Source organism: Oryza glaberrima, chromosome 5 (assembly GCF_000147395.1).
Source record: "Oryza glaberrima chromosome 5, OglaRS2, whole genome shotgun sequence".
In the NCBI taxonomy this organism is placed as follows: Eukaryota; Viridiplantae; Streptophyta; class Magnoliopsida; order Poales; family Poaceae; genus Oryza; species Oryza glaberrima.
This window is the reverse complement of record NC_068330.1, coordinates 17675727-17693281: the sequence shown is the minus strand read 5'-3', so window position 1 is coordinate 17693281 and position 17555 is coordinate 17675727. Positions and strand designations below refer to the sequence as shown.

Here is a 17555-nt window from a genome sequence, read left to right as displayed (position 1 = left end):
CATCCATAATCCAAACATATCAATGAGAACTGAGCATTGCTCAGTTTATGTGCTGGGGGGATGTTCACCCAGCCAGCCAACCTAGCTATAGCTAGGTTCAGGTAGCCTCTACTTGGGTTCAAATCCCGAACTTATGTGTGTTTCTCATGGGGATTTTGTGTGCCCCGTTCTTCTTAATTCACAGATAGCCAGCTGCGCTCCTCCTGGCTATTAACATTTTTCCAGCAAAGTGGTAGGAAGCAATTGCCTTCTCTTGTAACTTACCATCAGTTCCCCATGGGGCTCAGGCACAAACTTGGTAAAGTCAGATTTAGGCAATGGAGACAACAATCTGAGCTCAAAGTTTCTCAGCAAATGACTCCAAATCGCTTTAATCTGCATGTAAGCATAGCCCTCACCAACACAACCGGTCCTCCCGCCGCCAAAAGAAGCGTAAGAGAATTTCCCGCCAACCTTGTCCTCCTCTCTCCCTGCAGGACCAAACCTGTCTGGATCATACAGATGACCATCCTTGTAGATATAAGGTACCTGGTTGCTGATCACTATAGGGCTTGCAATGGTGTGCCCTGCAGGGACAGCATACTCATGGCCTTCTCTCGTCCGGACGGTGAACTGCTTGTGCGCCGTCCTGACTAGCATGGGTACAGGAGGGTGCAGCCGTAGGGTCTCCCTAATGCAGCTGTGCAGCGTGCGCATCTCCATCAAAGAACCGTAGCGATCATCCGTGATTCTGCCGCCGCCGTTGATGTTGCTGTGTTCTCTGGCGATCTTATCCTGCTCGTCGACAGCCGCGGTGAGGAACCTCTCGTGGCTGAGCAGGCGAGCACCGGTCCACACGCTGGTGTAGGCGCTCGTGTGCTTCGCGGCGAAGAGCAGGCAGATCATGAGCGCGGCGACCTACGCCTCCGTCGTGGCGCGACCGTCCGCCTTGTACCTAGAGTCGATCAGGCTTTGGAGCACGTCCTTGTCGACATTGTCTCCCTCCCGCTGCTTGCGAGATCTCACTATGTCGGAGAAGATGGCGTGGAGCCTCTTGCGCGCCATGTCGCGGCGGCGGTTGGAAGGGATGAGTGAGGTGTAGGGGAAGAAGACGCTCATCAGGTTCACGCCGCCCTCGATATCGCGGAACAGGTTGCAGACCTCGTCGAACATCGTCCCCATCACCTCCTTGCCGAGGAGGCATCTGCCAGAGATCAACAGGAGTAGTTGCTCCAGTTCACGTCTTAGGTCAACGGTGCCATGTTGCCCCCATTTCGCAAAGTAATCCTGTACAATGCATAGATGATGCCATATTGTAAGTTACTCAAGTTTCTGATGACTGGGTGCTGTATTTTTAGATGTTGGTATAATTAATCATCTCAAAAGTATCACCCAATAAGATATTACTCCTTCTCGTTCAATGGTTCAATGATTCTTGATATTTTGGATAACGACATGGTTTATATAATATATTTTCACTATGATTTTCTATTACAATATATAAAAAGTAAATATTTATCTAAAAAAACTTTTTAAGACTAATCTATACATCATGTTCTAGTGTCCTTAAGTTAAATATATGTATAGTCTCTTTAAATAAATATTTTAAAAGTTATAAATAGTCAAAATTCTAACTATTTGATCCCAATCTTATCCAAAACGTTAAGAATTAAAAACCGGAGAGAGTATGAAGTACTCACTCCAACCTTTAGATTAACTTTTCAAAAGTATCATTTTAGAATCCATGCCATTAACCTAAGTTAGCATCATTATTGTTTAGAATATAGTAGATTTGGGCCTTCAAAGATGACATAATCAGATTCATTACAATAAAACTAGGAAGGTAGCACGCGCATTCACGCGGGCATGCGTCGAACGCTAAGTTTGAGACACGTTTGCCACGATTTCTCCATAATTTTTTCATCGGTATTAATTAATTGTTTTTATAATTTTCTAACCTATTAGCTTTATATTATATCATATTTAAGTAATATTTATAATCAATTATTTACAATCTTCTTCATCATTTGAAAAGAAGGTAGACTTACTTTCTTTAGAAAACATGTCAACGAAAGTAAAAGTAAGGTATTTTTTTAATTGCATATATATTATCATAGTTTATTATGGGATGAATTGGGGACTATTAGGAGGACGGTGAGAAGAGTTAGGGAGACAAAGGGAAGATAGGGAAGAACAAAAGAATATATGGGATTCGTGAGGGTATCATTGCGCGGAAGTTTTAAGTCTATTTTTTATTTAGTGGAGACACATTTTTTATTAAGTAATTGGTACACTTAAATTATAGTATCAAATTTTAGTTGTATATATACATTTTCATCTTTTAAATTTGATGCGTGTAGTTGGTTATTTGACACTACATAAAAAATTATAGACACCATGAAAATACGTAGAGCATCGTCATCATTGTTATCATGGATCTAATTTAGCTACATGATGTGTAGAAAATTAGCTCATGTGGCATATCATTTCTATAGTCAAAATATAGTTAACATGGGTCTTAAATTATTAATTTAATCACAAATAATATAAATATACAAACCAGTTGGAAATTAGATGCACAGTTATTTTGAAGTAGTTAACCACGATATACTCTTGCACTATGTAAGTACACTTTATTTGTTGACTAACTTACGTACGTACACTGAGAGAGTACACTGAGAGAGAGAATGTTCGTTATTTCTATATCGCTCCAAGGCCGAACATAGGCATGTTATTTTACAAATCTAATCTTACTGTGCGACATACATACTGGATCCAACAGCTTTAGTTGAAATCGACGAACAGATCTTTTTATTTTTTTTCTGATAACTTGAGAGTTATGATCTATCTAATTAATAATTTCTATAAAAAACCGACATATACGACCCTAATTCTATGGAAATATTATTTTTGAATGTTTTCACATTATGTATCATGTATGCTTATCGCTCCTCAAATACCATCCAAATAATTTTGAATCATCCAAAACAAATTGTGAGAATATACATGAAATTTAAATTTAATTTGATAAGCATGAAAAACATAACTAAATTTCATTGTTTTCATTTATATATATATATATATATATATATATATATATATATAGATTCAAATTAGCGTTGAATATTTGTCCAGTGATATTTGACACCATACAAATATAAAATATGATGTGAAATTATTTAAAAATATCATAACATCATTTATTACATGTCGACGCATATGTCATGATGTATTTAGCACTATAGTAAAGCCATTATGAGTCATTTAATTAAAGGAATACAACATGATGGTAAATTGTTCAGTAAAAAAAACATGATGGTAAATTGCATGTATAATTTAAAAGTTATGAACGTTTCAAGACCGGTGATATATTATGTCATAATCTATGTCGTCAAGTTTGCTACTTTTATTTGCATAACATGTAAAATGTTAGAACATAGTTCCATGTGCAACTTTTTTAATAAAAGCATAGTTCTTAACATATTTTCTTAAGAGAAATTATCTGGCACTCTTTTCAATCATATTGATGAAATTAATTACAATCTGCCTAAAAATTAACAGACTCAATGGTAGCGAGAAACACATGGAAAAAATTCACTCGAGTAATAATCTCACTAACATGAGTTAGTGGGTTTTGATATTATTATGGATCTAATAATTTTTAGATACTTTTTGCTATTTATATCGTAACCCCGCACTATATTAAGAAAATGTAAAGATAAGCTATATCAAAGAATACTCACGGCGTGTGTCACGTGGTTATTATAGATCTAATTTAGCAATACATGTTGGTGAGCAAATGGTTGTCAATACTAATTGATGCGTGAGAAGGACATGCAAAAGGATATAATGTGACATTTTTTATTAGAATATAGGCTATTTCACTAAGAAAGGCTATAATAAAATATTTCGACAGCGAATATGACGCACATGTAGGTGCACTTTCAATAGGATTATATAAACGTGTGTTAGAAGGTGCATTTGCAGGGATGTGAGTGTGAAGTTGCGTATGTAGTGGTGTGTGTGTGCGTGTTCGTCTACTTTATAAAATAAATAAATACAATATTCCATATGTGAACATTTTTTAATTAAAATGCAGTTAGTATAAAAATATAGTTAATATAGGATGCAATATATTTTCTTCTGTTTTATATTGAAGATAGATCCTATTTTAAATAGTGAATTATGGTTTAAATAATCACTATGGTAGAAAATAAAGAGAGTAAAAGAAACCATAGAGGAGGGTGCGGACCATGAATTGATCATGTGTATGTATACAAACATATTACAGGTTTGAATCTAAAATTACGAGGGAAGGATGGATTTACTTTTTCCCAACTGTATCTACAAGTTTTATTTTCTGCTTTTTTTCAGCGTATAGTGAGTACCACGTATACTTATGTTACTTATGTTTGGAAGGACAGATGGTAGATACGCATACAAACATAACAACTTTTGGCTATGTTCACAGGTCTAGGTTCTAATCCTCGCTTCCCACACATACGATTTCCGCTACTACTAAACGGTGTATTTTGTTTGCAAAAAATTTTTATAGAAATGTGGCTGTAAAAAGTGTTTTTTAAACTAATACTTAGGCTGTGTTTAGATTCCAACTTTTTTCTTCAAACTTCCAACTTTTCTGTCACATCAAATATTTGGACACATGTATGGAGCATCAAATGTGGACAAAAAGAAAAACTAATTGCACAGTCCGACTATAAATCGCGAGATTACATTTAAAGAAATAATTAATCCGTCATTAGCATATGTGGGTTACTGTAGCACTTATGGCTAATCATGACGTAATTAGGCTCAGAAGATTCGTCTCGCAGTTTACGGTCGGAATCTGTAATTTTTTTTGTTATTAGTCTATATTTAATACTTCAAATATGTGTCCGTATATGTCAAAAAAAAAATTGGCCAAACTTTTACAGCATCGAAACATGGCCTTATTTTTTTTAAAAAAAAAGCTAATTAATACTTAGCATCGAAACATGTGCATAATAATAAGTAACCCCGTATTCCATATTAGGACGGAAGGATTAACATTTTTTTTCCTAATCGTACACGTGTACAGAGGTAGTATGTATGTTTATTTCCTACTTTCGTCCAGTGAACAGTGCGTATATACGTATTTTCCTTGACGTATATCTGCTGATGACATTTTTGACCGGCACAATACCCTCGCACCTGTCATACATAGGCGGAAGAGAAGGGGTGGGTTATTTTTTAAAATCTAATCTAATGGTCCACAATAACGGGTCCACCAATTTAAATGAGAATTAAGGGTTGGATGTATTTCTATCACGTGGTGGTTTAGGAGCGTTTTTAGATTGTCACGTGGCGGCCTAAGAGCGTTTGTAGGAAGTTTAATAGACTTTTAGTATATAATAGATATTTCATAAACATTACAATCGTACACCTGTTGTTTTTTTGGATTTATGCAAAAGTAGTCAAAATCTAGTGCTTGCTCACCTCAACTTCTTGAACCATGGGATCAACATGGATCCTCAGCCTGGCTGGCTTCAGAGCATCAACAAAGAAGCGAGCCTGTTCATTCCTGGTGGCGCTGTCTACTCCATGGGCGATCTCTTTGCCAAACATAGGCACCGTGAACTCCAACAGGTTGCCATGGCTGATCTCTGATTCCAAACCTTGGAAGAAATGGGCTGAGACCTCTGGTCCGACCAAGAAGGTCATCTTCAGTAATCCAGCCAAATTTATGGTGAACACGCTGCCAAACTTCGTGTACAGTTCATGCAATATGGCTGGCAAACCACTCCTGAAAAGAGTAGGCAAGAGTCGTAGGAGGGCAATTGAATTCACAACAGGTGGAGGAGGTGGTATTTTGCAGGTAGGATCAGTGGCACTTCTTCTCCTTCCTCCTCTTGCAATCTTGGTGACGGCTGCAGTGATGGCCAGAATAATAGCCATGGCGAGCCACGTGACGCAGTGGATGGGATTACGAGAGAACCATTAGCAGTTTGAAAAACGTCCGTGCGGAAAATAAGATAATGGAAGTTAGGAACTTGCCCTACCAAATGAACTCTAACTGTAGTTACTACCTCCGTCCTAAGACTCTATTTCTGGGGCACGCATGGTTAGCAATAAACACTTTTTATATAGTAGCTTCTAACATTGTGAATGGCGAGGATGGGAGGCTTAACCATACACAAACTTTTTGTTAGACCGATAATTTCACACTTTATTCTTGTCTTATGGATCCGCGGTCTATCCTCCCTACCTTTCTATAGCCTACAAACAGGTTATATGAATAAGGAAGGTGCAGCGTCTATATTTATATTTACTCATGTGTTAGACTTATGATTTCATCCTTTATTCATATCTATCTCGTTCCAATTCTGTTTTTTAAGTCGGTTGTACGGATAAGGATGTAAAGTCCTTTGCATGGATAAGAATGTTGTGCCTATATATATTTATGCTTTGGTATCAATCTACTATCACATTAAGTCAATCCATTAAGTTAATCTTTGCTTTCACTTTTTTGAAATAATAGAAATGGTTCATATCTCTTGCCTGTGCTAATAAGGCACAAGAGCTGTGCCCAAAAAAAGCAACAATTGGTTCTTCCACGGGGAAAAAATATTCTAACCCATATCTATGCATTATGCTATATTTCAGTTCATCTTGCCAACGAATTCATGGGATAGAAATCCATGCTGCATACTCACACATTCAAAAGGAACACAAAACTGATGTTACCTAATTCTCACGATCAATGGAACAACGGATGCAGATAGAGATCACTCAAATATATATTTCAGTAACCATTAGTAAAGCTATTAACCAATGAATTAGCTCCTCTAGTTAGCTCAATTAAGAATAGAGCATACCTGAATACAAAGTCATTCTTCTCCTCGCAGAACTGTACACTGCATATGTGTAAGCAGAAATAGCCTCCTCTCAACTATATATACTGCCCCTCCAGTTTCCAGGATGCATATCCTAAAAGAAAGAAAAGAAAAGTTTCCAGGATGTATGCATCAACCTAAGTCAACAGCAACCAAACTATTAGCTTGCATGTGCCACGCGATCGCCTAAATAAAACAGGCTACAATAGCTCGAATTTTTTTAAAAAACAAAAAATTAAACATGCTGTAGTATTGATGATTCAGATCTGTTATCTAGTCCCCGACGAAGAACCAAACTATTCGCTTGCCAAAAACATGTTTACATAAATAAAACAAGCTGCAGTATCGTTTAAATTTTTTTTAAGAATGAAGTGTATCGGCGCGCGATCCTTGCATGTGTGTATTACTTAGGTCTCAAACTTTCAAAATGTATTTTTGATTCTCGAACTCGTTCTGGGTGCCCTAAGGTTCAAATGGGTTTAAACCCATTTTGTGTACTGATGTGGTAGGTAGTACCCACTTTGATTCTTTTTGTTTTTCTCTCTTCTCCTTCTATCCTTTTTTCGCTTTCTTTTCTTTTTTCCTACAAGCTCGAGCAGGAGTCTGGAGCAGGGTTTTCAATTTTGATTTCGGCCATTTCGGTTCTACCAAATTTTCAGTATTTTTGGTACTTATTGGACCGAATATTTTTGAAATTTTAACATAATTTAATTGAATTTGACAAATTTTAACCAAATTCAAAAAAAAGAGAAAAACTGAAAATTTTGGCCGAGATAATCACTTGGCGGGGGTCAGTAATTTTGGAAATTTCGAACCAAAATTACAATCACTGGTCTGCAGAAGTTTGACGCATGCAAGATTTGACTAGTTCATACTTACCGGAGTTTGTACCATACGAGCCTTGTCATCGTTGACGACGGGGACGACGCCCTCCAGTCCATGCTCTACGGCGGCCGGCGAGTCGTTGGTAGGGGCCGGCGCAGCTAGCCCAGGCGAATAACTGGTAGCGGACCAACGATGGCTCCAGTAGAGGAGAATAGATATTTTTATTTTTATTTTTCCTATGTGACTGACAAGTGAGTCCCGCTCACACAAATGCATCACTGTGATATTCCGGAGGCGGCTACGTGTGCAAATCGTCGGACGGTGTTGCACCATGTTGTTGAGGGATGTTTCACATGTTTCATCTCTTGATAAAAATTGCTTTAATGAAAATGTTCCAGATGTTTCACTAGCAGAGAAAAATGTTTCAGTGCTTGTGCAAAATTGTTTCAATTCTTGAGCAAAATTATTTCAACCAAATCAATAGTGGAACATACTGATTGCAACAAAAAAACCAATGTGTGCAACATTGAATCAAAATAGAATGAAACAAAGGTGGTGTTCTTTTCTCCTGAAGATAAAAATGAATATGAAGATTAAGTTTTTTACGCAAAACGAGGTGATATTAACGTAAGATTGATTGAGTTTTAATTATTACAAACTTAAAAAATAGATTAATATGATATTTTAGAGCAACTTTGATATAGAAAGTTTTCGCACGAAACGTATCGCGTTTAACAGTTTGAAAAACGTGCCACAAAAATCTTAATATTCATCCAACTCTTGTTGGAGAAAAGAACATGACCTAAGGTCTAGATCAGAGTGCAACAAAAATACAAATAAGCTGCAACATCACTAAAATTCGCAACAAAACCCACCTTTGTCTTCTTCTATTCCGGTCACCGAAATAAAGCGAACGACATAGGGAGACAAGCGAGGTGAGGTGAAGGTGTAGATGACAACAAGGGCAAACAACGATATCAGGAGGGCGACCTCACCAGGGCCAGTCATATCGGCATCCGGTCCAACGCCACCTTCGCGTCGTGAGCTCACAGCTGCTTCGCCGGTGGCAAAGGTCTAGCGCCTCATCTTGTCCTCCCTTTCGCGTCAGCCTGATCCATCGTCGCCAGCAAGGTCGTCGGCATCCTCCCCCCTCACCGCTTCGCGTTGCCCCGCCACCGCCAGCGTGGTCGGCGGCGTCCTCCTCCCTCTTAGCGTCGCGTTGCCCGCCACCACCAGCGTGTCGCCAGCGACCTCCTCCCTCTTCCCATCTCGGTGGTCGCTGGCGACATGCTCCGGTGTCTCTCTCTCTCTCTCTGATGGTTACGAGAAATGAGAGGATAAGGTTGTGGGAATGACGGGTAGAATCAATAGTGGGCCCCACCTTTCGTTTCTGTTCCGTCCGATATTTTTTGCTCCATCAGACGGTAGATGCAAAGCATTTTCGTGATATTCCACATTAGCGAAGAAGGGAGTTTTAGCCCGTTTGGATTTGGATGGAACTCAAGACAAAGTTTAGAGACCCGAAAATATATTTTGAACGTTTAGGGACGTAGATGATACACCTGTGACCGGCTGGACCGCTCATACACTTCACTCCTTTAATTCTCAGGTGTGACTTTGATCGTGAACTTTTATCGGAATAAGTTTATAAAAACTTATTAATTATTTTAAGAGATTATGAATGGATTTTTTAAAGATAAATATACGCATATTTTTTTAAAAAAATTAATCTAAGTATTTAGAATTCATTGATGGTTAGAGTTCTAAAAGTTTGATAAAAAAAATCTAAATACTCCCTCTATCTTAAAATATGTTATTTTTCTTTCATAAAATGTAAGGGATTTTGTGCATTTGACTTTATGGACAAAATATGTTATATTTTGTGATATAGGTGGTAGCAACTTATAACATTTAAAATTTGTCATAGTAGTTCTTTTTTCATCTATTTATTCATTTCAACCGATCATAATCATGCATCTCATATTTAATTGTTTACATACTCCCTCCGTACTCATAAAGGAAGTCGTTTAGGACAATGTTTAAGTCAAACCTTGGGAATATAAATCATGAATAACTCTCAAGTTGTTGAGTTTGAAAATATAAAAATTATATGAATAGATTTGTTTTGAAAAATACTTTCATAAAAGTATACATATATCACTTTTCAATAAATATTTTTATAGAAACAAGAAGTTAAAGTTGTGTTTTGGAGACCGTGTCGCTGTCCTAAACGACTTCCTTTATGAGTACGGAGGGAGTACTTTCTAGTTTATTTAAGCAAGATTAAGGTTAAGGGAAATGATTTGTTTCACTTATTTTGTTAGCTAAATTCTGAATCGTTGGATTCCAGTCCTATGTATCTGATTGCCTGAAAATGCTTGAATTTTCGTGCATTGAGATCAGTGTCTGAAATACTTATATATTTTGTACAAATCCTATAATAAATACTTGAGAACGGATGTGGTACAACGTTTAATTTTTCTGCATTCCGCACGGAAAGGCTTTTCTAATCGGTAGCTGCTATCGGTGCCTTTCAGTCTGATTAGTGTAAGATATATTTAGAAATACGGGAAAACCAGATCGGGACGCTAAGGTAGTCAACGTGCCCTGTATGGATTCGTTATGATCACCGTTTTTTCCTAGAGTGTATTTGGTGCTCATTTATTTTTTTTAATATAATGGAATAAAATTTCTGGCCATTGCTTAAAAGAAGCTACAATCACTTATTATAAAATTCTCTCAAATAGAGCAAACACTTAGACAACAATAAGAACTAAAATAATAAAGCCAACAGACAAGAAGAAAACAATTATTGAAGTCTATTTGTGAACCTCCATCCCTAGTTGGTGAAAATCTACATTACCGTATTTGGTACTCATTTATGACCACAAAGAACGGGTGTGGCTAATGGGCGGGTGATCGCCCATAGTGATCACCCCCATCCCCCTATACGCTCCTATCCTCCTTCCTCCCCCCTTCTTCTCTTTCTACTACACCATAAATTTTTTAGAAAATAGAAAAAATTAAGTTGGAAAAATTTATGTATAGAAATACTATATACATAAAATATTTGAATTCAAATTCAAATTTGAAATGGATATGTAAACTTTTGACTTATAAACTTTGGGTCTATAAACTAATATTTGAATTCAAATTCAAATTTGAAACGGGTGTGTAAACTTTTAACTTATAAACTCTAAGTCTATAAACTTTAGGTGTATAAACTTTAGATGTATAGAAATACTATATATAAAAAATATTTGAATTCAAATTTAAATTTTAATCGGATATATAAACTTTTGATTTATAAATTTTGGGTCTCTAAACTTTAGATGTGTAAATTTGAGGTGTACAAACTTTAGGTGCATAAATTTACTAAAATAGGAAAGTAATGCGGTGTAAAAAAGGAAACCGCGTGGAGGAAGGAAGGTGATCGCTAGGGGCGATCGATCGCCCGTTAGTCTTTTCGACAAAGAACTATCGAGGTGGATCTTACGACGAATTAAAGAAAAAATTCTCACCGGTCATAAATTTTTTTGTTTAACATAAAACTTTGTGAACCGACAATTTTATATTTAAAATAAGTTTATAAAATCTGAGGTATTATTATATTGCAATATTTTTTCAAGGCAACTTTTATGCATTCTTGTTTCTTATGTGAGCATTTTGAGTTTGATCAAATCTTGTTTTAAAGGTTACACATTTTTGTTAGAAACACGGTATAAAATATAGGTACGCACAAACACACGTACACATTTACCTTTAGGACCACACACCTACAGGTGGTAATGGGCCTAATTTTAGTCTATGAGGGCTGGGTTTAATCTGTGATGGACTCAATTTCTATACATTTTTAGCCTAAGAATATTTGATGGATAGGTTGGTTATGAAAAAACTCGTTGGTCTTGACTCATTACCACCTCTGCCCATATCCTAGCGCTATGAGTATCTCCAAGAGACTGGACCGTCATATCTTGAGATTGACGAAGTTACCATAGATGTCTTATTGCCTAGTATTACTTTAGCTGCACAGGTAGTCTGATCGATAAACGCAGCTATGATGTGGACGACGGAACCGAGGATGGCTGTAGAATATGATGCCCAGGCACAAACCCGAAAGGGGCCTCCCTAGATTGGAGGTTGAGGAAGCGTTGACCAATTGTGAAAACTTCAGCCATACCTTGAAGAACCATCGTTGGAGACAAGGATGAAGACTAACGCGGTCGCTACTAGATAACCGGAGATGAACATCACGGCCAGCACAACCTTCATTCAAGCAGATCCTCCATGAATTCCGACCATTAATTAATACGTTGTCCAAACGATGAATAATGAATTGAGTATTAATTATTATAAAATTGAAAATGGATTTATTTTGTAAGTATTTTTTTACTTTAAAAAAGAAACCACTGTTTAACAGCTCGGGAAACTAATAGTGTGCTAAAAAAAATTGAGATAGTAGCTCACTCTAATTATTAAGCTGAATCAAGCATGCCCCAAATCTTACACATGACTCTTGTGCCAAGACTAAAACACAGGAAACAAATCTCAAAGGATAAAACTACCACATGAAAATGACAATAAATGTTGTTGAAACACTTTCTTTGAACAGAGAATTGCTGAGTTACATTGATCACAGCCTTTTCCTTTGACTGCTCCTCACAGCAGTTAAATGGATGTCTGAAATGATTCTCGGTCCAATATGAATAATATTTGAGGACTTTTACAGTACAATATACTGCTAGTATATATGATCTAACAGTGTAGATTGATTTGATTTTTTTAGTTAATTAGATTGCAGTATAAAGTTTGAAAGGGTAATTTTGTCTTTTCTTTGTTATTCTATCATCAAATCGTGCTATCGTCACGTGCTTCGTCATCAAATAGCGCTCAAGATGCTCCTCTCCTAGCGCATGATAAGATCCAGAACCGGGTACTCCTAATTAGATTCAATCTAAAACAAAAATTACTAAAGTGTTGTTTCATTTTCTATCAAATTCTTAACATGCCCTTCTATATACTCCTAATATATACTAATGGTATATTGTACCGTAAAAGTTCTTTAATATTTAACTGCTTTCAATAATCTACTGCTTTGTACAGAAGCTTGGGCACTCCCCTTTCCTCATCCACGCTTTTTTTTTTCTCCACATGTACAATTTACAATCGCAAATGCAGACATGCCGACTGCTTTTGTCCACATGTTTGGTTCAGGCTGCTTCCCTTGGTTCGAAACACGAACTCAGTGTGTTTCTTTGAAATTTAAATGTCTGTGCTTTGCTATGAATTAATTTGAATTATATGCATGCACTCGTCCCTGTAGATAAACTTGATTTTAGGGATGAAATAGATAGCCACAATGTGTAGAATGACTATCTTGTAATATAAAAGTACATAAGGATTAGTTGGTAAGAAAATATAACATAGACTTGGTGGTGTGGCAGTCTGGCAGATTCACTACCACCACCATTGCCTTCTTTTAGAAGAGTATAGCTAGCCAGCTCCTCTGAGTTATATTTCCTTTTCTTTTCCTAACATACATATTGGCACATATCTATACTTTCTATATATATTAATAGTACATAACTTCACCGTATCTAGTAAGTACATAACTTCACCTTATCGGTTAAGAGGTAGGAAGCAATTGCCTTCTCTTGTAACTTACCATCACTTTCCCTTGGGGCTCAGGCACAAGCTTACTCCAGTCCGTCTTAGGAAATGGAGACAACAATTTGAGCTCAAAGTTTCTCAGCAAATGGCTCCAGATCGCCTTAATCTGCATGTAAGCATAGTTCTCGCCGACGCAGCTGTTCCTTCCACCGCCGAAAGATGTGTAAGAGAATTTCCCGCCGACCTTGTCCTCCTCTCTTCTAGGACCAAACCTGTCTGGATCATACAGGTGAGCATCCTTGTAGATGTAAGGCACACGGTTGCTGATCACTATAGGGCTAGCCATGGTGTGCCCTGCCGGGACACAGTATTCATGGCCTTCTCTCGTCCGGACGGTGAACTGCCTGAGGGCTGTCCTGACGATCATCGGCGCCGGAGGGTGCAGCCGGAGCGTCTCCTTGATGCAGATGTGCAGCATGTGCATCTCCATCAGGAAACCATAGTGATCTGTGACGATTCTGCCATTGATGATGCCGTGTTTTCTGACGATCTGATCCTGCTCGTCGACGGCCGCGGCCAGGAACTTCTCGTGGGTGAGCAGGCGAGCGCCGGTCCAGACGCTGGTGTGGGTGCTCGTGTGCTTCGCGGCGAAGAGAACGCCGGTGATGAGGCCAGCGACCTCCGCCTCTGTCGTGGCGCGACCATCGGCCTTGTACCTGGAACAAAATTTTAAATAGTGGTTTAAGGCATTTAGCGGTTAGTTTCTCAAACAGCTATAGCGGCAACTATAGTAGGCTAAATGGAGCTATAGCGGCTAATTTGTACTTCCTCCATTTCATAGCATTGCCCACATTTATATATATGTTAATGAATCTAGATATGACAATGCTAGAAAATCTTATAATATAAAACGGAGGGAGTACATGAGAGCAAATAGATAGAACCCTTCTCAAACAGCTATAGCGAGAGAGATAGTGGTAGTTATGGAGGGAGATTTAAAACCCTGACCTGGAATCGATAAAACTCTGGAGCACGTCCTTGTCATTGACCTCCTCCTGATCTCCCTGCTGCTGCTTGCGGGATCTCACGATGTCGGAGAAGATGGCGTGGAGTCTCTCGCGCGCCATGTCGCGGCGGCGGTTGGAAGGGATGAGTGGGGTGTAGGGGAAGAAGACGCTCATCAGGTTCACGCCACCCTCGATATCGCGGAACAGGTTGCAGACCTCGTCGAACTTCGTCCCCATCACCTCCTTGCCGAGGAGGCATCGGCCTGAGATCAACAGTAGTAGTTGCTCTAGTTCATGTTTCAGATCGACCGTGCCGTGTTGCCCCCATTTCGCAAAGTAGTCCTGCAGAACATGTAGGTGATGCCAAATTGTAAGTTACTGAAGCTTGTAATGACTGGGTGCCGTATGTACAAATCTTGATCTAATTAATCATCTCAAAAGTGTCATCCAACTGTAGTCAGGTTTCCCAAACCGTCGGGGTCGGAGTTACCGCGCATAAAAAAAAATCACTTAAGGCCTATTTGGCAGAACTCTCCAACTCCGCATTATAATTAAAGTGATCATGTGTAAGCTAATCTTCAGATCTTATAAAATTAGAAACTTACACCTCCAACTAACTCACAAGTAAGTGTCGTTCTAGAATCCGTGCAACTAACCCAACCTGACTTTGACCAACATTGGAATATAATAGATTTTGGGCATACGAAAGTAACACAATAGACCAGATTTATCTTAAATTTGGAGGCAAACATAATCATAACACTTGCTAATTACAATTGCACTGTTGCTTACCTCAACCTCTTGAACCATGGGATCAACATGGATCCTCAACCTGGCCGGCTTCAGTGCCTCAGCAAAGAATCGACCCTGCTCGATCCGGGTGGCGTTGTCTACGCCATGGCCGACCTCTTTGCCGAACATAGGCACCGTGAACTCGAACAGGTCGCCATGGCTGACCTCCGATTCCAACCCTTGGAAGAAATGAGCCGAGACCTCCGGTCCGACCAAGAACGTCGCCTTCAGCAATCCGGCCACGCTTACGGTGAACACGCTGCCAAACTTCGCGTACAGCTGCTGCATCGTGGCTGGCACATCGCCTCTGAAGAGAGCAGGCAGGAGCCCTAGGAGAGCGATGCAATTCACAACGGGTGGAGGAGGTGGCGTTTTGCAGGTAAGATCAGAGGATTCAGATAGGCATCTTCTTCTTCCTCCTCCTAATGCAATCTTGGTGAGAGCTGCAGTGATGGCAAGAATGGCCATGGCAAGCCACATGGCACTGCTACTAGTTAACTCCATGTTTGTTGTAGCCTGAAGGTAAAACATGGAGACAATTAAGTAGCCTGGAAATGCGACAAGAAGATGAAAATGACTCTGAACTCTCATCTTGGTTTTAAGTGTAGTTTCCAACCAATTGTGCATGTGCGATGATGGGAAGCTTAGTAAGCAGGCACAAGAAAGAGAGAGAGAGAGAGCATCAATTGGCTCTTTTCGCAGAAGAAAATGAGAATCTAATCCATATGACAAATTTCTGTTCATCATGTAAATAATTCATGGGATAAAAACCATGCTGCATTCAAATCGAAAACTAGGTGTAATCTGACCAAAATCCACGGCTTAATGGATGCAGAATGATGAAAACTCCAGTATAAAGTTCGACAGCTAATAACCAAAGAATCGGGTCATCTAATTAGCGAAATTGAGAACAGAGCATACCTGAACTGAATACAAAGCTATTCTTCAACCTGGCAGAACTGTGGTCTTCATGTAAGCTAGCAGAAATAGCCTCCTCTGAACTATATAATCTGCAGTGATGGAAACAGCACCTTCAGGAAGCATCTAATCAAAGATGAAGTGGATTGTCAATCTCTTGTAATAGCCTACTAGTATAAGTCAACAGAAACCAAACTAAGTATTAGCTTGCGTGACACATGCCCACATAAATAATACAGGCTCCTAACCTGCTACTGTGTAGTACATTGTATGATTGACTATTGATCAATTTAGAATTGGGAAATCATGTTTTGTTTATGGTTATGAAACTTCTGGAATAATTTGATAACGTAGATAATTATGTGAGATATCACTACGCTAACATACAAGTTTAAATTTGACCTCAACAAGTTGAAAAAAAAATCAAATCTGACTGAATAGTACTTATACTACTCAGGGTGTAATTTGTTTTCTTATCAAATTTGAAGTTGATTTTTTGCAAGATGATAGATAAATTATGTACCAATATTGTCCCTTTTTTATAGATTTTTTATAACTATTTAAATAGTATTTGAGATAACAAACAAGAGAGTAGACATACGCTTAGGTGAAAAAACAGAACCAGTTCCATTTAGAGTTAGCTAGTCGCCGAAGGATAATCAAAATATATATGTCCAACTGATTGAATTAGAAAATATGCCAATATGGACAATTTAGGTGGGTATAGCCTCGCTGCTCATGTCACAAATATGTCGTTTGCTATTTTTTCGGTCTTCGGGGATGTAACTCTGACGACCATACTTTTTATATACAATAAGTTTATGAGGTTACAAAAGTAATTCAAGACAAGAATATGCATACCAATTTTAAGTTTTCAAATTAAGTATTTTAGAATTCTTTTATGGTTGGGAGTTTCAAAAGTTGCATAGAAATCAACAACATATTTGATATATATGTAATGCGCATATTTGATCATTACCGTGGAAGGTACCGGGTATTCACACGGCCTTCATGTTCGACTAGATATAGGAGGTATGTCAGATCCATGTACTATGTAATAGAAGAGTATGACTTGATCGTAATGTTGCCTTGTGTTATATGACAAGACCTATAATATCGATCGAGTATTATCATGTGATAAATTGGAAAACTGATGTCATGTCCGATTAGGTTTTCCTCTTTGTAATCCTGCCCCCAACCTATATAAGATTGACAGGAAGCCCTCCAAAGACAGATGGCGAGATAAGTCACGATTAGATCATCAGATCCATACAATTCCCGGTGGATACAATCCCCAAATAGGATTAGGGTCTTATTACCTTCGTTTCAGGTTATAAAACTTTCTAGCATTATCCATATTCACATAGTGTCTAGACTTATTAACATATATATGAATATGGGCAATGTTAGAAAGTCTTATGTCCGATTAGGTTTTCCTTTTTTAATCCTGCATCCGTCTAATTTCGGTCTTGTGCGCTACATTTTTCTCTTACCGATTTTCAGAATTGACAATTGTCTTTTTCTAATCATATACAGGCAGCGTTCGCAACCG

General features: G+C 38.3%; 1 protein-coding gene and 1 pseudogene across 1 annotated transcript; both read right to left on the bottom strand.

Annotated features, from left to right (window-relative positions):
• Positions 1-210: 210 nt before the first annotated feature.
• LOC127774225 (obtusifoliol 14-alpha demethylase-like) lies at positions 211-5922 on the bottom strand (annotated as a pseudogene).
• Positions 5923-13021: 7099 nt separating this feature from the next.
• Positions 13022-16152, bottom strand: LOC127773122 (obtusifoliol 14-alpha demethylase-like). Its single transcript, XM_052299149.1, has 4 exons — positions 16007-16152; positions 15086-15601; positions 14295-14635; positions 13022-14002 (listed from the first exon to the last, which is right to left on the bottom strand). Exons 2-4 carry the CDS (start codon positions 15587-15589, stop codon positions 13303-13305), a joined length of 1545 nt encoding a protein of 514 aa, XP_052155109.1. The 5' UTR covers positions 15590-15601; positions 16007-16152; the 3' UTR covers positions 13022-13302.
• Between the last annotated feature and the right edge of the window lie 1403 nt (positions 16153-17555).